The 23,494-nt window shown below is 39.9% G+C and overlaps 1 protein-coding gene across 1 annotated transcript in view; it reads right to left on the reverse strand.

Moving 5' to 3' along the window:
- Positions 1 to 23,274, reverse strand: part of LOC311128311 (leucine-rich repeat-containing protein 75B-like) — a gene marked incomplete at its 3' end in the record, with an annotated part of 54,608 nt that extends 31,334 nt beyond the window's left edge. Inside the window, exon 1 of the mRNA XM_084160401.1 lies at positions 22,936 to 23,274. Within this exon, the coding sequence (XP_084016527.1) occupies positions 22,936 to 23,229 (294 nt within the window). The 5' untranslated portion in view covers positions 23,230 to 23,274. The remainder of the gene's footprint in view (positions 1 to 22,935) is intronic.
- Positions 23,275 to 23,494: the final 220 nt, after the last annotated feature.

Here is a 23,494-nt window from a genome sequence, read left to right on the forward strand (position 1 = left end):
TCGTCCTGTCCCCTTTGCAGAAAAGCATCCCCAAGGAATGATGTTTCCACCTCCATGCTTCATGGTTGGGATGGTGTTCTTGGGGTTGTACTCATCCTTCTTCTTCCTCCAAACACGGCATGGAGTTTAGACCAAAAAGCTCTATTTTTGTCTCATCAGACCACATTACCTTTTCCCATTCCTCCTCTGGATCATCCAGATAGTCATTGGCAAACTTCAGATGGGACTGGACATGCGCTGGCTTGAGCAGAGGGACCTTGCGTGCGCTGCAGGATTTTAATCCATGACGGCGTAGTGTGTTACTAATGGTATTCTTTGAGACTGTGACCAGGTCCTGCCGTGTAGTTCTGGGCTGATCCCTCACCTTCCTCATGATCATTGATGCCCCACGAGGTGAGAACTTGCATGGAGCCCCAGACCGAGGTTGATTGACCGTCATCTTCTTCCATTTTCTAATAATTGCGCCAAGCTGCTTGCCTATTGTCCTGTAGCCCATCCCAGCCTTGTGCAGGTCTACAATTTTATCCCTGATGTCCTTACACAGCTCTCTGGTCTTGGCCATTGTGGAGAGGTTGGAGTCTGTTTGATTGAGTGTGTGGACAGGTGTCTTTTATACAGGTAATGAATTCAAACAGGTCAGTTAATACAGGTAATGAGTGGAGAACAGGAGGGCTTCTTAAACAAAAACTAACAGGTCTGTGAGAGCCGGAATTCTTACTGGTTGGTAGGTGATCAAATACTTATGTCATGCAATAAAATGCAAATTCATTACTTAAAAATCATACAATGTGATTTTCTGGATTTTTGTTTTAGATTCCGTCTCTCACAGTTGAAGTGTACGTATGATAAAAATTACAGACCTCCACATGCTTTGTAAGTAGGAAAACCTGCAAAATCGGCAGTGTATCAAATACTTGTTCTCCCCACTCTATATGGAGGCTTAAATATCCTGCTCTAGTGAGATATACATGGCGGAGACTCAATCAAGCTAGTCGTCTTGACTTCTTTCCTATGTCATTCTCGTTGGCACCAAAAGTTTTAAAAGTGTTGATAGGGGACAGAATGCGGTCGGACCATATACATTACTATTACTGAAATTCCACGTGGGCGAGGATATTGGAAATTTAATCTAAGCCTATTGGATGATAACTTGTTTTTAACTAGGAGAGAGGAATTTATAACTGTTTTTTTCCGACATAACATAGGTACAGCCAATCCCCTTATTGTATGGGACACCTTTAATTGTGCCTTTAGAGGCCATGCAATTCAGTACTCATCTCGAAAACAAAAGCAATTTAGGTCAAAAGAGTCCATACTAACAAAGGAAATAGAAGGTCTAACAGAACAGATAGATAGCAATAAAAATTGTAACATAGAGGCTCAGAATAAATTAGAGGAAAAACTAAAATAAATGGAGAAACTTATTCAAGAAAGATCAAGTGTAATATATTATAAAAATAAAGAAACTCGATGGAATGTGGGGAAAAATGCACAAAATTATTTTTACATTTTCAACATAGGAATGCTACCAAAGATAATTTACTGAATCTGGTTACAAATGACGGAGTCACCCATGACTCACCAAATGATATTTTGAAGGAGGAAACAAAGTACTTTAAGCATATGTTTTCGTTTCAGTCGCCTCCATCTTCTCTAACTGAAGCTAATTGTAGAGATTTTTTTCTATTGACAATGTAAAATTAACAGCCATACAGAAAGACTCATGTGAAGGTGAAATTACAGAGGAGGAACATCTGGATGCAATTAAAGACTTTAAGTCTGGGAAAACTCCAGGGTTGGATGGCATACCAGTCGAGGTATACCAAACCTTTTTTGATATACTCAGAGGACCGTTATTAGCATGTTTAACCACTCCTATGTAAATGTTAGATTATCAGACACTCAAGAAGAAGGTCTGATTTCATTATTACTGAAACAGGATACAAGTGGGAAATATAAAGATCCAGTCCATTTAAAAAATTGGAGGCCCCATACACTTCAGTGTTGTGATGAAAAAATTCTAGCAAAATGTATAGTGCATAGAATTAAAAAGGTATTGTCGGACATTATTCATTCGAATCAGACAGGTTTTGTACATGGACGATACATTGGAGATAATATAAGGCAAGTACTGGAAACAATAGAACACTATGAAAAATCTGGGTAATCAGGCCTGCTATTCATAGCAGACTTCGAAAAGGCATTTGATAAAGTACGACTGGGGTTTATATATAAATGCCTGGAGCATTTCAATTTTGGAGAATCTCTTATAAAATGGGTTAAAATCGTGTATAGTAACCCTAGGTGTAAAATAGTAAATAATGGCTATTTCTCAGAAAATGTTTAACTGTCAAGAGGAGTGAAACAAAGTTGTCCACTATCGGTATATCTATTTATTATTGCTATTAAAATCAGATCCAACAATAATATCAAGGGATTAGAAATCCAGGGCTTAAAAACAAAGGTGGTATTGTACGCTGATGATTCATGTTTCTTTTAAATCCACAACTTGAATCCCTCCACAGCCTCATAGAGGATCTAGATAAATGTTCTAACCTCTCTGGATTACAACCAAATTATGACAAATGTACTATATTACGTATTGGATCACTAAAAAATACAATTTTTACATTACCATGTAGTTTACCAATACAATGGTCTGATGGTGATGTGGATATACTCGGAATACATATTCCAAATGACATAAATGATCTCACTCCAATACATTTTAATAGAAAGTTTGCAAAAATAGATAAGATCTTGCTACCATGGAAAGGTAAATACCTGTCAATTTGTGGAAAAATCACCCTGATTAACTCTTTAGTATTATCCCAGTTTACCTATTTGGTTATGATCTTGCCTACGCCTATCAAACAGTTTTTAAAATTATATGAGAAAAAAATATTCAATTTTATTTAGAACGGCAAGCCAGACAAAATTAAACGGGCCTATTTATATATTGAATATGAATTTGCAGGACATAAATTATTAAATATTAAAGCATTAGACCTATCACTAAAAGCTTCAGTCATAAAAAAATTATACTTAAATCCGAACTGGTTCTCTAGCAAATTAGTAAGATTGTTTCATCCAATGTTCAAGAATGGCCTTTTTCCCTTTATTCAGATTACAACCTCTCACTTTCAGTTATTTGAAAAGGAAATAATTTCCCAAATATCACTATTTCTAAAACAAGCCATAGAAAGTTGCTTGCAATTTCAATTGAATCCTCCAGAAATGACAGAACAAATAATGCAACAAATATTGTGGTTAAACTCAAATATTCTAATTGATAAAAAACCTTTTTTTTGACAAAATGTTTAAAAAAGGTATAATCTTCGTAAATGATATCATCGATAGGACTGGTGGAGTTATATCGCACATGTAGCTAACAAAAACATATGGAAATGTCTCCTCTACCCAAAATTACAACCAAATAATTGCAGCCTTACCGCAAAAATGGAAGAGGAAAGTGGAAGGAGGAAAAGGTAAGGAACTTTTCTGTCGGCCTTGCATTAAAGAACATAATTGGTTAAAGAAAACTGTTATAAATAAAAAAGTATACCAGTTTAATTTAAGAACCAAAGGATTGACAGCCGTCCCATATAGATTGCAAAATAGTTGGGAAGAGATTTTTGACGTACCGATCCCATGGCATAGTGTTTATGAACTGATACGCAAAACGACGCCGGATTCAAAACTTAGAATTTTTCAATTTAAATTATTATATAAAATTCTTGCTACCAATAGAATGTTATTTATATGGGGGATACAATCTTCCCAGCTCTGCAGATTTTGCTGCGAAGAGACAGAATCATTAGATCATTTGTTTTGGTACTGTCCATTTGTAGCTTGTTTTTGGACACAGGTCTAGGAATGGCTAAAGGATTGCAATATTTACCTGGAGCTAACCCTGCAGATAGCATTACTGGGTGAACTGAAAAGTCATAGTCAATCGATCAATAATATAATAATACTTTTAGCAAAAATATTTATTTTCAATTTAATATCTGTAGAAACAATGAGAATAGAAAGGTTCAGAACTTTTCTAAAACATCACAGTACAGTTGAAAAATATATGGCAAATAGAAATCCAATATGGATGGTGTTAAGATATAGACGGGTGGTGTTGAACGGAGTTGAATGATGGGACTAATAACAACTAACAACAACTAATAACAACAAGATAACAAAAAATGTAAGCATAATAAGTATATAGGTTGAGAGCTTTTGTGAAAGAGCACAGTTAGAAAGATATGGCATATAGAAGCAAACCGGATGGACATTATGAAAATGATCAGAGCGGTTGAGGGTAGAGGAAGTTCAGGAGTAAAAACAAACAAAATATAATTATTGTAAAATTGACTGTGTCCATAAAATGTATATAGTATGTATAAGCTGGAAGTAGAGGCCTAAGCATTGTTGTTCACTAGTTTACTCCAATTAGGGAAGGGGTGGTGGGGTTGAAATGTAATAAAGGGAAATATATTTTAAAAAAGGATATGTATGTATATGTATGTATGTATGTATGTATATATATATATATATAGATATATATGTATACAGTGGGGGAAAAAAAGTATTTAGTCAGCCACCAATTGTGCAAGTTCTCCCACTTAAAAAGATGAGAGGCCTGTAATTTTCATCATAGGTACACGTCAACTATGACAGACAAATTGAGGAAAAAAAATCCATAAAATCACATTGTAGGATTTTTAATGAATTTATTTGCAAATTATGGTGGAAAATAAGTATTTGGTCAATAACAAAAGTTTCTCAATACTTTGTTATATACCCTTTGTTGGTAATGACACAGGTCAAACGTTTTCTGTAAGTCTTCACAAGGTTTTCACACACTGTTCCTGGTATTTTGGCCCATTCCTCCATGCAGATCTCCTCTAGAGCAGTGATGTTTTGGGGCTGTCGCTGGGCAACACGGATTTTTGCTCACCGTTCTTGTGATCATTTTGACCCCACGGGGTGAGATCTTGCGTGGAGCCCCAGATCGAGGGAGATTATCAGTGGTCTTGTATGTCTTCCATTTCCTAATAATTGCTCCCACAGTTGATTTCTTCAAACCAAGCTGCTTACCTATTGCAGATTCAGTCTTCCCAGCCTGGTGCAGGTCTACAATTTTGTTTCTGGTGTCCTTTGACATCTCTTTGGTCTTGGCCATAGTGGAGTTTGGAGTGTGACTGTTTGAGGTTGTGGACAGGTGTCTTTTATACTGATAACAAGTTCAAACAGGTGCCATTAATACAGGTAACGAGTGGAGGACAGAGGAGCCTCTTAAAGAAGAAGTTACAGGTCTGTGAGAGCCAGAAATCTTGCTTGTTTGTAGGTGACCAAATACTTATTTTCCACCATAATTTGCAAATAAATTCATTAAAAATCCTACAATGTGATTTTCTGGGAAAAAAATTCTCAATTTGTCTGTCATAGTTGACGTGTACCTATGATGAAAAATACAGGCATCTCTTATCTTTTTAAGTGGGAGAACTTGCACAATTGGTGGCTGACTAAATACTTTTTTCCCCCACTGTATGTATGTATATATATATATATATATACAATTGAAGTCAGAAGTTTAAATACACTTAGGTTGGAGTCATTAAAACTTGTTTTTCAACCACTCCACAAATTTCTTGTTAACAAACTATTGTTTTGGCAAGTCGGTTAGTACATCTACTTCGTGCATGACACAAGTAAATTTTCCAACAATTGTTTACCGACAGATTATTTCACTTATAATTCACTGTATCACAATTCCAGTGGGTCAGAAGTTTGCATACACTAAGTTGACGGTGCCTTTAAACAGCTTGGAAAATTCCAGAAAATGATGTCATGGCTTTAGAAGCTTCTGATAGGCTAATTGACATCATTTGAGTCAATTGGATGTGTACCTGTGGATATATTGCAAGGCCTACCTTCAAATTCAGTGCATCTTTGCTTGACATCATTGGAAAATCTAAAGAAATCAGCCAAGACCTCAGAAAAATAATTGTAGGCCTCCACAAGTCTGATTCATCCTTGGGAGCAATTTCCAAATGCCTGAAGTTACCACGTTCATCTGTACAAACAATAGTATGCAAGTATAAACACCATGGGACAACGCAGCCGTCATACCGCTCAGGAAGGAGACGCGTTCTGTCTCCTAGAGATGAACGTACTTTGGTGCGAAAAGTGCAAATCAATCCCAGAACAACAGCAAATTACCTTGTGAAGATGCTGGAGGAAACAGGTACAAAAGTATCTATATCCACAGTAAAACGAGTCCTATATCGACATAACCTGAAAGGCCGCTCAGCAAGGAAGAAGCCACTGCTCCAAAACCGCCATAAAAAAGCCAGACTACGGTTTGCAACTGCACATGGGGACAAAGATCGTACCTTTTGGAGAAATGTCCTCTGGTCTGATGAAACAAAAATAGAACTGTTTGGCCATAATGACCATCGTTATGTTTGGAGGAAAAAGGGGGTGACTTGCAAGCCGAAGAACACCATCCCAACCGTGAAGCACGGGGGTGGCAGCATCATGTTGTGGGGGTGCTTTGCTGCAGGAGGGACTGGTGCACTTCACAAAATAGATGGCATCATGAGGAAGGAAAATTATGTGGATATATTGAAGCAACATCTCAAGACATCAGTCAGGAAGTTGTGGTCCTCTGTAGCTCAATTGGTAGAGCATGGCGCTTGTAACGCCAGGGTAGTGGGTTCGATCCCCGGGACCACCCATACGTAAAAATGTATGCACACATGACTGTAAGTCGCTTTGGATAAAAGTGTCTGCTAAATGGCATTAAAAAAATAAAAAAAAATAAAAAATCCCAGGCTGTATCACAACCGGCCATGATCAGGAGTCCCGTAGGGTGGCGCACAATTGGCCCAGCGTCGTCCGGGTTAGAGGAGAGTTTGGCCGGGGTAGGCTGTCATTGTAAATAACAATTTGTTCTTAACTGACTTGCCTAGTTAAATAAAAGTAAAAAATAAGTGATCACAATCTTACAAATTCGATTGCTTGAAACAAATCAATATATTTGGTTTAGTACCAGTGTTTCTGTCTGTAGTGGGACTTTCAGACCATAGCAGCAAGAAAAAATTATATATAAACATCTCTGGCCTCACATGAATTTGTGGATTTGAGGGCTATCATTCAAATGAAAGCCAACCTCTGTTGCTATTTAGAAACCGATGTGAGGTGGTGATCCGTTGAAATTGTTCAGTCAAAAAGTGAGTGTTGTGATCCCTTCTTCGTATTGGCTGTCTGCCGTAAACATTTTCTCACAGAGATATGAGTTAATATATGTAGTATACCCAAGTTCATTGAGTTTTGTCTGTTAGAAGAGCGCAAGCGGTACATGTCAACGCAGTTTTTGTACCAGTTTCATTGACTTTAATACAAATATTGATGTTACTGATTAATATGTGCACGCTATTGATTACAGTAGAACAAGCTAATCAATTCCAATCTAGAGTGACTGCCTGGTAAATATTGGTGCGAGAGCAGTTTATAAGGTACAAATTTACAAGTGTGACGTGTGTGTAGGGAGTAATTTTTCTTGTCTTCAATATATCACAGCTTATTTCAGCATATCGATTATGAATTTGGACATCTAAAACCGGTGTTTTGACACAGGGCAATAAATCTCAAATTCATGAAAACAGGAAGCAGCAACAGTATCATTTTCAACTTCAGTTTTAGGAATATAAATTATTATTTTAAGATAATCTTTCAACATGAATCCACCTACTTAGGTATAAACTACTGAATGAGCCAAAAAACATGCTATAATGTATTGATTTTCATGATATACAGTCGTGGTCAAAAGTTTTGAGAATGACACAAATACTAATTTTCACAAAGTCTGCTGCCTCAGTTTTGATGATGGCAATTTGCATATACTCCAGAATGTCAGGAAGAGTGATCAGATGAATTGCAATTAATTGCAAAGTCCCTCTTTGCCATGAAAATGAACTTAATCCCCCAAAAACATTTCCACTGCATTTCAGCCCTGCCACAAAAGGACCAGCTGCCATCATGTCAGTGACTCTCTCGTTAACACAGGTGAGAGTGTTGTCAAGGCTGGAGATCACTCTGTCATGCTGATTGAGTTAGAATAACAGACTGGAAGCTTTACATTTACGTCATTTAGCAGACGCTCTTATCCAGAGCGACTTACAGTTAGTGAGTGCATACATGTATTTTTTTATTTAATATTTTTGACCGTAATATTATTATGATTATTTTTTAATATAACTTTTTTTTATGCTGGCCCCCCGTGGGTTTCGAACCCACAACCCTGGCGTTGCAAACGCCATGCTCTACCAACTGAGCTACATCCCTGCCAGCCATTCCCTCCCCTACCCCGGACGACGCTGGGCCAATTGTGCGCCGCCCCGTGGGTCTCCCGGTTGCGGCCGGCTACGACAGAGCCTGGATGATGACTTTACCCTTTAAAAGGAGGGTGGTGCTTGAAATCATTGCTCTTCCTCTGTTAACCATGGTTACCTGCAAGGAAACACGTGCCGTCGGGCTTCACAGGCAAGGATATTGCTGCTAGTAAGATTGCACCTAAATCAACCATTTATCGGATCATCAAGAACTTCAAGGAGGGAGGTTCAATTGTTGTGAAGAAGGTGTCAGGGCACCCAAGAAAGTCCAGCAAGCGCCAGGACCGTCTCCTAAAGTTGATTCAGCTGCGGGATCGGGGCACCACCAGTGCAGAGCTTGCTCAGGAATGGCAGCAGGCAGGTGTGAGTACATCTGCACGCACAGTGAGGCGAAGACTTTTGGAGGATGGCCTTGTGTCAAGAAGGGCAGCAAAGAAGCCACTTCTCTCCAGGAAAAACATCAGGGACAGACTGATATTCTGCAAAAGGTACAGGGATTGGACTGCTGAGGACTAGGGTAAAGTCATTTTCTCTGATGAATCCCCTTTCCAATCGTTTGGGGCATCCGGAAATCACCTTGTCTGGAGTAGATAAGGTGAGCGCTGCCATCAGTCCTGTGTCATGCCAACAGTAAAGCATCCTGAGACCATTCATGTGTGGGGTTGCTTCTCAGCCAAGGGAGTGGGCTCACTCACAATTTTGCCTAACAACACAGCCATGAATAAAGAATGGTACCAACACATCCTCCGAGAGCAACTTCTTCCAACCATGAAGCAGATCTTCGCAAGTTGTGTGAAACTCAGCTTGAAGTGTCTCGCTGACTGGTAAGATGCTTTAGGAGGGCGGTCTCGTGTGCTAGCAAGGCAGAGGTCCAAGGTTTGAGCCTCAGTGTGAGCCGAATTAGGAGGAAGTGGTACTCGCTGAGCAAGCAGCGTGACATCCTTTACACTGGTGCCACTGGGGTCACTGTTAAGTTTGAGGGGTGAATGTAGCACAGGGGGTGTGTGAAAATTACTCAGCTTTAAGTGTCAGCGAATAGCGTGACGTCCTTTAGACAAGGTTATGCTTTTTGCTGCTGCTAAGGTTTGATGTATGGCACGTGGCTCAGATATAGTTAACTAACTTGTGCAATTAACATGCCCCATCCTGCATGGCAACACAATCAGTGGTTGGAACCTAAATGATTTTCCAATCGTTTCGTTCTGAACAGAACCACAATTATTCCGTTCCGTTCCACTGTTACGACCAGCAAAATAAAGTTCTGAACTGGTTTGAACCCCAATAAAGGACTGGTTTATATCGTTCCTTTCTGTTCCTTTTAAACCTGTGAAATCAACAGTTTTTTTACATTGAGCTCATTAAATTACTTCACCAATCAGTGCAGATAGAGCAGCTTGTATGGAGCATGCAAGCTAGTTGTTTAAATACGTGATGGTCAAACAAGTGTAGGGCGTGAGATGCTACTTAAATTTAGCGGGTGGAGAGAGTACGAGGGGCAGGTAGCCTACACATGCACACACACTGGCAAATATTTTCAGCTGGATGGCAGACACTGGAAGAAGTTTCTGAGTGACCAACATGGTCTCAGAGCATTTCGTATTATTCTGTACGTAAACACACACCTCTCCATTTAGTATGGTATGAATTTCTGGATGTTCATCACCCATTTCGTATGATATGTCCCGAATTACAATTCGTATTACAGTATATGTTACGAATTTACAAAATGTACAATATATTACGAATATGCAAAAGTATATTATGTTACAAATTTGCAAAACGTATGATATGTTACGAATTCTAGATAGGTTGCTAGGTGGCTAACGTTAGCTTGGGTTAAGTGTAGGAGTTTGGTTAAAGGGTAAAGGTTAGGGGAAGGGTTTAGGGTTGGGCAGTATCCACTATTTCATATCATCATACCGTCCTTCTCTCAACCTGGGATATATGGTATTACCAGTTTAGTACACAAGGGGGCTCCAAAAAACCCACAAAAAAGCCCATTTGGTATTTGGTATTTGGTATTTTATTAGGATCCCCATTAGCTGTTGCAAAAGCAGCAGCTACTCTTCCTGGGGTACACACAAAACATGAAACATGACATAATACGGAACATTAATAGACAAGAACAGCTCAAGGACAGAACTACATAAAAAAATTTTAAAGGCACATGTAGCCTACATATCAATACATACACACAAACTATCTAGGTTAAATAGGGGAGAGGCGTTGTGCTGTGAGGTGTTGCTTTATCTGTTTTTTTTAAACCAGGTTTGCTGTTAATTTGAGCAATATGAGATGGAACAGAGTTCCATGCAATAATGGCTCTATATAATACTGTACGCTTTCTTGAATTTGTTCTGGATTTGGGGACTGTGAAAAGACCCCTGGTGGCATGTCTGTTGGGGGGGTAAGTGTGTGTGTCAGAGCTGTGTGTATGCCTACTATGCAAACAATTTGGGATTTTCAACACATTAATGTTTCTTATAAAAAGAAGAAGTGATGCAGTCAGTCTCTCCTCAACTCTTAGCCAAGACAGACTGGCATGCATAGTATTTATATCAGCCCTCTGATTACAATAAAGAGCAAGACGTGCCGCTATGTTTTGGGCCAGCTGCAGCTTAACTACGTCTTTCCTTGCAGCACTGGACACCACGACTGGACAATAATCAAGATTAGACTAAACTAGAGCCTGCAGAACTTGCTTTTTGGAGTGTGGTGTCAAAAGAGCAGAGCATAACTTTACTACGGACAGACCTCTCCCCATCTTTACAACCACTGAATATATATGTTTTGACCATGATAGTTTACAATCTAAGGTAACAGCAAGTAATTTAGTATCCTCAACATGTTCAACAGCCACACCATTCATTACCAGATTCAGCTGAGGTCTAGAACATAGGGAATGATTTGTACCAAATACAACGCTCTTAGTTTTAGAGATGTTCAGGACCAGTTTATTAGTGGCCACCCTTTCCTAAACAGACTGCAACTCTTTGTTAAGGGTTTCAGTGACTTCATTAGCTGTGGTTGCTGATGCGTATATGGTTGAATCATCAGCATACATGGACACACATGCTTTGTTTAATGCCAGTGGCAGGTCATTGGTAAAACTAGGGCCTAGAGAGCTGCCCTGTGGTACACCACACATTCCATGTTTGACATTAGAGAAGCTTCCATTAAAGAAAACCCTTTGAGTTCTATTAAATAGATAGCTCTGAATCCACGATATGGCAGAGGTTGAAAAGCCATAACACATACGTTTTTTCAACAACAGGTTATGTTCAATAATATCAAAGGCTGTACTGAAGTCTAACAGCACAGCTCCCACAATCTTCTTATTATCAATTTCTTTCAACCAATCATCAGTCATTTGTGTCAGTGCAGTACATGTTGAGTGCCCTTCCCTATAAGCATGCTGAAAGTATGTTGTTAATTTGTTTACAGAGAAATAGCATTGTATTTGGTCAAACAATTTTTTCCAACAGCTTGCTAAGAGCTGGCAGCAAACTTATAGGTCTGCTGTTAGAACCAGTAAAGGCCGCTTTAACATTCTTGGGTAGCGGAATTACTTTGGCTTCCCTCCAGGCCTGAGGACAAAGACTTTCCTCTAGGCTCAGATTAAAGATATGACAGATAGGAGTGGCTATAGAGTCAGCTACCATCCTCAGTAGCTTTTCATCTAAGTTGTCAATGCCAGGAGGTTTGTCATTATTGATCGATAACACACTAACATTACAAAATTCCCACACTAACATTACAAAATTCTAACTTGCAATGCTTTTCTTTCATTATTTTATTTTTTTATGCATGAATACGATGGCTCACTGTTCATTGTTGGCATTTCCTGCCTAAATTTGCCCACTTTGCCAATGAAGTAATCATTAAATTAATTGGCAAACATCAAATGGTTTTGTAATGAATAAGCCATCTGATTCGATGAAAGATGGAGTTGAATTTGTCTTTCTGCCCATAATTTCATTTAAAGTTCTCCAAAGTTTTTTTCCATCATTCTTTATATCATTGATCTTGGCTTCATAATACAGTTTCTTATTTTTTGTTGTTGAGTTTAGTCACATAATTTCTCAATTGTCACGACTTTCTCCGAGGCTGCCTCCTCTTTCTCCGGAGTTCGTCGTCACCGGCCTTCTAGCCACTGCCGCTCATCTCATCATTCCATTTGTTTTGTCTTGTTTATTACACACACCTGGTTCATATCCCCTCATCAGTACCTGTATAAGTGTTCCCTCTGCCCACTTGTCTTTGTGTGTGATTATTTATTGTGGAGGAGAGAAAAGCTCGGTGGAGCTCCATGTATTTTGTATCGCCGGGAATATTCCCTGTGTGCCTTGTATTTTCTAGTGCGCCTGTTTTGCATGCTGGAGTGTTTTTACGCATTTCTGCGTAACTCTGTGGTTCAGAATAAATCCTGTTATTATGTGATTTACCCTCCTGCGCCTGACTCCTTCAAAATCACCTCCTCACATCAACTTGCAGTAAGTCAACCAGTCAGATGTGCAGCCAGACTTATTAGCCACTCCTTTTGCCCCATCTCTTTCAACCATACAGTTTTTAAATTCCTCATCAATCCATGGAGCCTTTACAGTTCTAACAGTCAGTTTCCTAACAGGTGCATGTTTATCAATAATTGGAAGAAGCAATTTCATAAATGCATCAAGTGCAGCGTCTGGATGCTCCTTATTAATCACATCAGACCAACAAATATTTTTTGTTCCACATATGAGTCACAGCAAAATCTTTTGTATGATCTCTTATACACTATTTTAGGCCCATATGTTGGAACTTTGGCTTTCCTGGATATAGCCACTATATTGTGATCACTGCATCCAATGGGTATGGATACAGCTTTAGAACAAAGTTCTACAGTATTAGTAAAACTGTGATCGATACATGTGGATGATCTTGTTCCTGTAGTGTTTGTAAACACCCTGGTAGGTTGATTAATAACCTGAACCAGATTACAGGCACTGGTTACAGTAAGAAGCTTCCTCTTAAGCGGACAGCTTATGAAAACCAGTCAATATTCAGGGCCCCAAGAAAGTAGACCTCTCTATTTACATCACTTACACTATCAAGCATTTCACACATATTATTTAGATACTGACTGTTCGCACTTGGTGGCCTATAGCAACACCCCAAAAGAAAAGGCTTTAGATGTGGCAAGTGAACCTGCAACCACAACACTTCAATAACACTTGACATAAGATCTTCTCTAAGCATTACAGGGATATGGCTCTGAATATATACAGCAACACCTCCCCATAAGCATTTCTGTCTCTTCTATTTATGTTATATTCTTGTATTGCTACTGCTGTATCATCAAATGAATTATCTAAGTGAGTCTCAGAAATGGCTAATATATTAATGTTTTCTGATGTTAGCAAGTTATTGATTTCATGAACCTTATTTCTAAGGCTACATATATTAATATGGGCTATTTTCAGCCCTTTCCTGGGTAGCTTATCAGAGATAGACATAATACTGAAAAGAGCAAACAAAGCAAGAGAAAAAAAAATACATTCAGCAGTCCATTAATCAATTGGTGTGTGTATGTGTGCTGCAGGGTTGAAGCTACGAACCCATAGGCTTGGCTCTCTCATCCCTTCCAGGCTTCTGGGAGGGAGGGTGGACAATGAGCCTGTCATAGCGGATGTAAGCAATGTCCCCATGCGCTCTGGCAGCTTTCATGGCTGGGATAAGTTCTTTCCTCTTCTTGCGCACAGCTTCAGGATAGTCCTCGTTGAGAAAGATATACGTTATTCTCAAGTTCTTGGCTCTTTCCAGAACAGCTACCTTGTCCTTGAACCTCAGGATCTTGACCACTATCGGCCTGGGCCTGTTACCTGGGCTGGTGGTGGGTTTTCCAGTCCTGTGGGTGCGCTCCACCTCAATCTTCCTGTGGTCCATCTTCAATTTCTCAGAGATCATTTCCCTCACTTTGTCCTCAGACTCGAGATAGTCTGATTTATCCGTCATTGTTATCATGGATTCACACACAGAACTGATGTCCTCCCTCAATGACTTACAGATTGCTGTCATCTTGCCGTTCTCCTGTTTCAACTCATCGAGCTGACCCTGGGAGAACTGCAAACTGTTCTTTAGGTCCTGGACCTCTCTGGTCAGGTCGTCCATTCTTTTATTAGTTGAATCCACCAGTATTTGGACAAAGCACTTGAAGCAATTTTCTTGTTGTAACAACTGCTTGTAGAACTCTTTTTGTTCGTTTAAAAGATCCTTCACGTGTGATAGAGAGACACCACTGTCCTTGACAACGGTACTCCCGCCGGCTTTGGTCTTTGTCATGGTAGCTAGCAACGTAGGTTACGCTGTGACTCCTCGCAGTTCCAGACAGGGCAAGTCACAGGGAAGATTGAAAACAACAAACAGCAGGGATCTAGACAGCCACAAACCCGGGACAATCCGCGGTCCCAGCCACAATGGCTAACCCCGTCACGGGCTACGTTCAAGCCCTCAAGAAAACCCTGCCAGCTTGATATGCTGCTAGCTAGCAGCTAGGCTAGCTGCAACGCCAAATAGCTCCTCAGACCCGTCCTTGGTCGGCAGGATCACTGGACAGAGACTAGCAATCCCAGCAACTGATGCCAACTGTGTCGCGGGATCCAAACTAAAAAGTTAGCTAGCTACTAAAAACTTCCCAATACACTTTCAAAACAACAAACTTTTCAAAACAACAAATCCGAGCTCTTCCTCATTCCGCGTTCAACAGGAAGTGACGCCATTGGGCGTCTATTACTAGAATGCTAACAAAATTAGCACAAGTAATAGCACATTTACATAGAGGCTGGTAGCTAAATATGCTAACCAGCGCAAAAGAAAATCGATGAATTGCGAAGACAGGCAATCCAGCTCCTAAAGTTATACATATATAGGTAGGAGCTACCAAATGTCATTTTTGGTCAGTTTGGACATTTACAAGCGAATGTGAACGAGAGACATTTTGCAAATGAACAAAGTTTTGACGCATGCAGTACTGGCTCTCCAGCAGCATGTCTACATGCTGTGTCTGTGTGCAGTCTGAGTCGCTAGGGCAATGGGCCTGCCTGCTCTGCTTGGAGAAGAAGGGGGAGGAGCAGACGGGCCGAGAACAGAGAGGAGAAAAAAACGCAAGGAAATCAAGATAACAGTGGCAGCTGGTCAAATAACTCATCCGAAGGGCTTTTGCCTTCTCAAGCACGGCAGAAAACTAACACAATATGATAACCCGTTACCTTATTTATTCAGCCACTTGCTTAGATAGCAAGTTAAACTAGGGGTCGTGTTAACACATAATTCTGCGTTTTTCACGCAGGAAAAAAAGATAAAACGCATACAAAATATCTTGCTGCATTTGTAAACACAGACCTAAAATGCTTCTTATTGTAATTTCTGCTCAGCGTCAGACAAATGTTGTGTTTCATTTGCACTTCTAAACTCGGATGAGAATTCATGAAAGGTCATTTTATCAGCAGACAGCGCTCTGACTATTGTGTAGCTACTTTTCTTCAAACATTTTCTCGGTGTAGCCAGCCTGTATTTCTCTGGTAAAATGCAAGATTAACTTTAAGCAAAACATTAGGAAATGTAGCTGGCTACATTCTTTCTATGATAGGCCTAAACATTAGAAATATGAGGGCCATGCATCGTTTTTGCTTTTTCATTGTAAGCTCATTTACTTGTGTGGCTGCCAACCAAATAGCATTGCACTTCTGTTGTCATCTGATGAAAATTAAGCTATTTTATGCAGAATGTGTCGCACTAATGTATTTTCTGTTAAGGAAAACTATAGTTGCACATCTCTGATCACTCTATTAAAGCAAAAGAAAACATTGTTGACTTTCAATATAAAACGCAACCCCTGTCAATACACTGCTGGACTCAAATGCTCCCACTTTCTCCTGTTGTGCTATTTACAAACAAACACGTGACTCGCTCAACTGTGCTGGGGAACTAAGTAAGCTTCATAATGTAAAATAATGTGACAGGTGAAATAAGAACGCAATCTGCTTTATCTCCTAACGCATTGCACAAGTTAACTGCAGGTATTTCCTAAAAAAATTGCTACAAATATTAAAATGGACAAAAAAACGTTAAATAAATTGTTTCAACGGTATTGACGGTATTTAAAAACCATCCTGTGGCTATTTCCAAATACCCCGGTATACGGTATACCGCCCAAGCCTAGAAAGCTTAGCTAAAAGGGTTAAGGGTTAGGGGAAGGGTTAGCTAACATGGTAAGTAGCTGCAAAGTAGCTAAAAAGTTGTAAGTAGTTGAAAAGTTGCTAATTAGCTAAAGTTGTCCGTGATGAGATTTGAACTCGCAACCTTTGGGTTGCTAGACATTCGCGTTATACACCCAACCGACCAACCACCCTCTTTTTGTTTTTGCCTTTAGTAACTATCTGTCTTCTGTAACCATACCAAATGTAACATATCATACTAAATGTATTTCTCGGATTTACATACAGAATAATACAAAATGCTCTGAGACCAGGTTGGAGTGAGAGTGAGGGCTTTGCATAGGCACTTTGTTGCATTTTTTGTGGGACTGTAAAAAAATGCCAGCAATGTAAAATAACGTTATTATCCGGTTCCCCTGCTTTTAAAATAACTGTTCTGTTCCGGAACAGTATAGATCACTTTCATTACTGGTTCTGTTTCTGTTCCTCAAATAAAAAATCTGGTTTTCTGTTCTGTTCCCTGAACCGGTTACAACCCCTGAACACAATCATAGATGGACACATTTCTGTGTACCCTGTAGATAACTTAGTTACAATATGTAACTTTTTGGGTGACCCGACCAAATTCACATTGAAATGTGTGTTATAGATCTGTCATTCTCATTGAAAGCAAGTATAAGAAGCGGTAGATATATTCTATGTGCTCTATTTCTATGCTTCCCGTTCTTAGTTTTTGCGTCTTTTACTTTTGGTTTTGTACACCAGCTTCAAACAGCTGAAAATACAATATTTTTGGTTATGGAAAATGTATTTCACACGGATTAGATGGTACAATGATTCTCTACACTATACTTGCTTGTTATGTCACATAAACTGAAATTAGGCGAACTATTAGAATTTTAGCAACCAGGAAATGGCGGAGTGATATCTGCATAGTGCATCTGTAAAGAACACTGAGAAGAACTGTAGAATGTAGAAAAACAGCATTTTTTGTCCCCGAGAATGATATCTAAGTAATAGAAAATTGGCCTTTGGTTTAACACAGTGGTCACCAACCGGTCGATGGCGATTGACTGGTCGATCTTCAAGGCATTCCTAGTCGATCAGCAAACATTTCTGTAGAAATGCCAATTATAAAGGCTTGTGCTCCATTTTTTAAGTGCACTTGATTCAGAAGCCCTGCGCACCGGGTAGGCAAAGTGTTCCCATTTTGAACCATTTAATTTGTCTGAAAAGACAAAGTCTGCCTACATTTGTATTATTATTAGCAGATTGTATTTTCTATTTAATATCAAGGAATATTTCACTTTCTCTGGTCATAGGAATAACATGAATTTGTGCATGAGGCACATGCGGTGTGACTTGAGTTTCGCCATCAGGTGGAAGACGGTGTCCCCTCTCTCTGGTCAGTCTCACAGGAGGAAAGGAAGGAGAGAGCAGGGACCATGAGACGGACCCTCTGCTGCTCTCTCCCTCCCTCAGATGAGTCTAATGCTAATGTTCAAAACATCTGGGAACTCGGAAATCTCAGACTTCCGACTTCAGTGCGTTCAAGACAACTGGGAAAAAAACTAGATCCGGCTGGGAAAAATAGAACAGTCATCCAATTCCAAGTCGGAAACTCTGGCATCTTTCTAGAGCTCCGACTTTCCGACCTGAAGATCACTGACGTCATGATTTGACCTAGTTTTTTTTCAGAATTCCCAGATGTCTTGAAAGCACAATGACCATCAGATGCAGGTACCATCAGTCCAGTAAAATAAAAAAGCAAATTATTTGCAAATTATTTCAATTTATGCTCAGCTGTGCCTTGCAAGTGCTACACCAACTGATCTCATTTGTTATCAAAGCTGGAGTTTTGAAATATATTATGGTCTGAGAATAACAATTTTGGCAGGCCAGGAATATAGTAAATATGCTGTGATAATGTATTAGGCCTACTGTACAAACCTCATTCCTACAGAACTGTTTTTATTAGGTTAATGTTTAAATGTTTTAAGAGGTAGATCGGCTTGCTTTTTGAGTGCAAAACTGATCTTGACTCAGAAAAGGCTGGTGACCACTGGTTTAACATATGCAGTGGTTGCCTGCAGTGAAGTGGTCCAGGGGTGTCAAACTCATTTTGTCCTAGGGCCGCATTCGGTCTCCAACAAGGTCCGGAGGGCCGCACTGAATATTGGTTATATTTCCATCTCTTCAGAATTGGCAAAATATAGGGTTCTATCCATCATTTTTTACATTTTCGATGCGCCCTGACTGTCTAGTCAATGATTATTAGCAAGCTGGACAGTCCAGAAACTGTATGAATCTAGGTCCATTGACTGTGTTTTTAGATTTTTTTTTCAAATGTTAAGAAAATGAAATACAGAAATATCTCATTTACATAAGCATTCACACCCATGAGTCAATCCTTTGTAGAAGCACCTTTGGCAGCAATAACAGCTGTGAGTCTTCTGGCACAGGAGAATGCTGAGGGGAGGACGGCTCATAATAGTGGCTGGAACAGAGCGAATGAAAATGGAATGGCATCAAACACATGGTTTACATGTGTTTGATGTATTTGATACCATTCCACTCATTCCGCACCAGCCATTACCACAAGCCTGTCCTCCCCAATTAAGATGCCACCAACCTCTTGTGCTTTCTTGGTAAGTCTCTAAGAGCTTTCCACACCTGGATTGTGCAACATTTGCCTATTATTATTTTCAAAATTCTTCAAGCTCTGTCAAATTGGTTGTTGATCATTGCTAGACAACCATTTTCAGGTCTTGCCATATATTTTCAAGCAGATTTAAATCAAAGCTGTAACTCGGCCACTCAGGAACATTCACTGTCTTCTTGGTAAGCAACTCCAGTGTAGATTTGGCCTTGTGTTTTAGGTTATTGTCCTGCTGAAAGGTGAATTCATCTCCGAGTGTCTGGTGGAAAGCAGACTGAATGTCAAGTCTACTCCTGCTCCTCCCCTCCGGCGTTCGACGTCACCGGTTTACTAACCACCGGTCCTGGCAACCCTTCATTACGCACACCTGTGCCTCATCATCAGGCACAACTGGACCTTATCACTTCCCGTAATTACTCCCCCTATATATAGCACTGCATTGTTATTTCCCATCAGGCGTTATTGGTTATGTTTCCTTGTCAGACGTGTCGCTTGTTTTGTATTGTTCTAAGTTCGTTCATATTAAACTCACTAACTGCACCTGCTTCCTGAATCCCTGCGTCGACGTTACACTGAACCAGGTTTTCCTCTAGGTTTTTGCCTGTGCTTAGCTCCATTACATTTCTTTATAATCCTGAAACTCGCCTAAGTTAACTATTACAAGTATACGGATAACATGATGCAGCCACCAGTATGCTTGAAAATACAGTGGGGGAAAAAAGTATTTAGTCAGCCACCAATTGTGCAAGTTCTCCCACTTAAAAAGCTGAGAGAGGCCTGTAATTTTCATCATAGGTACACGTCAACTATGACAGACAAAATGAGAAAAGAAAATCCAGAAAATCACATTGTAGGATTTTTTATGAATTTATTTGCAAATTATGGTGGAAAATAAGTATTTGGTCACCTACAAACAAGCAAGATTTCTGGCTCTCACAGACCTGTAACTTCTTCTTTAAGAGGCTCCTCTGTCCTCACATTTACATTTACATTTACGTCATTTAGCAGACGCTCTTATCCAGAGCGACTTACAAATAGGTGCATTCACCTTATAGCCAGTGTCCTCCACTCGTTACCTGTATTAATGGCACCTGTTTGAACTTGTTATCAGTATAAAAGACACCTGTCCACAACCTCAAACAGTCACACTCCAAACTCCACTATGGCCAAGACCAAAGAGCTGTCAAAGGACACCAGAAACAAAATTGTAGACCTGCACCAGGCTGGGAAGACTGAATCTGCAATAGGTAAGCAGCTTGGTTTGAAGAAATCAACTGTGGGAGCAATTATTAGGAAATGGAAGACATACAAGACCACTGATAATCTCCCTCTATCTGGGGCTCCACGCAAGATCTCACCCCGTGGGGTCAAAATGATCACAAGAACGGTGAGCAAAAATCCCAGAACCACACGGGGGGACCTAGTGAATGACCTGCAGAGAGCTGGGACCAAAGTAACAAAGCCTACCATCAGTAACACACTACGCCGCCAGGGACTCAAATCCTGCAGTGCCAGATGTGTCCCCCTGCTTAAGCCAGTACATGTCCAGGCCCGTCTGAAGTTTGCTAGAGTGCATTTGGATGATCCAGAAGAGGATTGGGAGAATGTCATATGGTCAGATGAAACCAAAATATAACTTTTTGGTAAAAACTCAACTCGTCGTGTTTGGAGGACAAAGAATGCTGAGTTGCATCCAAAGAACACCATACCTACTGTGAAGCATGGGGGTGGAAACATCATGCTTTGGGGCTGTTTTTCTGCAAAGGGACCAGGACGACTGATCCGTGTAAAGGAAAGAATGAATGGGGCCATGTATCGTGAGATTTTGAGTGAAAACCTCCTTCAATCAGCAAGGGCATTGAAGATGAAACGTGGCTGGGTCTTTCAGCATGACAATGATCCCAAACACACCGCCCGGGCAACGAAGGAGTGGCTTCGTAAGAAGCATTTCAAGGTCCTGGAGTGGCCTAGCCAGTCTCCAGATCTCAACCCCATAGAAAATCTTTGGAGGGAGTTGAAAGTCCGTGTTGCCCAGCGACAGCCCCAAAACATCACTGCTCTAGAGGAGATCTGCATGGAGGAATGGGCCAAAATACCAGCAACAGTGTGTGAAAACCTTGTGAAGACTTACAGAAAACGTTTGACCTGTGTCATTGCCAACAAAGGGTATATAACAAAGTATTGAGAAACTTTTGTTATTGACCAAATACTTATTTTCCACCATAATTTGCAAATAAATTCATTAAAAATCCTACAATGTGATTTTCTGGATTTTTTTCTTCTAATTTTGTCTGTCATAGTTGACGTGTACCTATGATGAAAATTACAGGCCTCTTTCATCTTTTTAAGTGGGAGAACTTGCACAATTGGTGGCTGACTAAATACTTTTTTTCCCCACTGTATGGAGAGTCGTACTCAGTAATGTGTTGTATTGGATTTGCCACAAACATAACACTTTGTATTCAGGACAAAAAGTGAATTGCTTTGCCACATTTTTTGCAGTATTACTTTAGTGCCTTGTTGCAAACAGGATGCATGTTTTGGAGAAAAAAAAGTATTCTGTACGCGCTTCCTCCTTTTCACTCTGTCGATTAGGTTAGTATTGTGGAGGAACTACAATGTTCTTGATCCATCCTCAGTTTTCTCCTATCACAGCCATTAAATTCTGTAACTGTTTTTAAAGTCACCATTGACCTCATGGTGAAATCCCTGAGCAGTTTCCTTCCACTCCGGCAACTGAGTTAGGAAGGACGCCTGTATCTTTGTAGTGAGTGGGTGTATTGATACACCATCCAAAGTGTAATTAATAGCTTGACCATGCTCAAAGTGATATTCAACGTCTATTTTTTATTTTTTACCCATCTACCAAAAGGTGCCCTTCTTGCAACCTCCTTGGTCTTTGTGGTTGAATCTGTGTTTGAAATTCACTGCTCGACTGAAGGACCTTACAGATGTGTATGGGTGGGGTACAGAGATTAAGTAGTCATTCAGAAATCATGTTAAACACTATTGCACACAGAGTGAGTCCATGCAACTTATTATGTGACTTGTTAAGCACATTTCTTCTCCTGAACGTATTTAGGCTTGCCATAACAAAGGGGTTGAATACTCATTGACTCAAGACATTTCAGCTTTTCATTTTTTATTAATTAGTAAACATTCCGAAAAACATAATTCCACTTTGACATTATGTGGTATTGTGTTTAGGCCAGTGACCAAAAATCTAAAATGTGGAAAAAGTCAAGGGGTGTGAATAAGAGCATCTGCTAAATGGCAATCCAACACCGCAGTTACACCTTTGCTGAGAGATGATATAAGGGCCAAGCCACTGAATAATTGTATCCTGGAGCAAAGTTAACTATAAAGCTAAGACACTTAAAGGTTGACAATGAAAAAACCCAAAACATTTCAAGACATACAGTAAATAATTTTAAACGGGAAACCCCAAAATTATTAGGAACCCAGCCTAATGTAAAAACAAACCTACAGTATAATCTAATACTAATAATAGATGCAGCATTTTTACCAGTACATTTGTAATTATTGATCAGGCAATGACTTGAGTGACAACCTGTGGATACTGCTGAACAAACAGCATCACATTCTGTAGGTGTAGCAGGTGACTTACGGACGGGCACGTCTTATGAAGTTGAGGAGACGTTAATATTCAATGTTAAACATTATCTCTTACCTTTCTTAGCAATTTGAGCACTTCGACTGCTTGTTCTTGTTTCTGTTCTCGGAGAAGCTTCTGTATATCTCGGATCCATGCCACCCGTCTCACGTAGGGGCTGTGGTTGGTTTTTCGCAGCATCCCTGGAAGCTTGTCGGACTTTAGCATCAGGGATGTAAACAAGAACTCCCCGCCTCCCTTGCCTCCACTCCTCCCGGCTTCTCTGGAGCTGCCATGCCGCTGGCGTCTCTTCTTGGAAAATGTGGTTTCTATTTGGTCCAGACTACTCTGCCTCGTAAATTTAGAACCCATTACTTCACAGAATAATGTTTCACTTGAACAACAGCTCCTTGACACTATGTAACATTAACGTTTGGCAGAATGTAGCCATAACAGTTACATAGTAGCCTAAACTTGTAAATTGAGCAACGCACGCATGTACTTTTATCTTTACAGTATGAAAACAAAGGGAGAAGATATGAGCAGAGGTTGATAAATTACTATTTCTCTATTATATTAAATATAGAGCATCACACCGTCAGTATTGCATAGCTTTCTTTTCGTAATTCGTCTTCAA

This window comes from Coregonus lavaretus (genome assembly GCF_964263955.1).
Source record: "Coregonus lavaretus genome assembly, chromosome: 4".
In the NCBI taxonomy this organism is placed as follows: Eukaryota; Metazoa; Chordata; class Actinopteri; order Salmoniformes; family Salmonidae; genus Coregonus; species Coregonus lavaretus.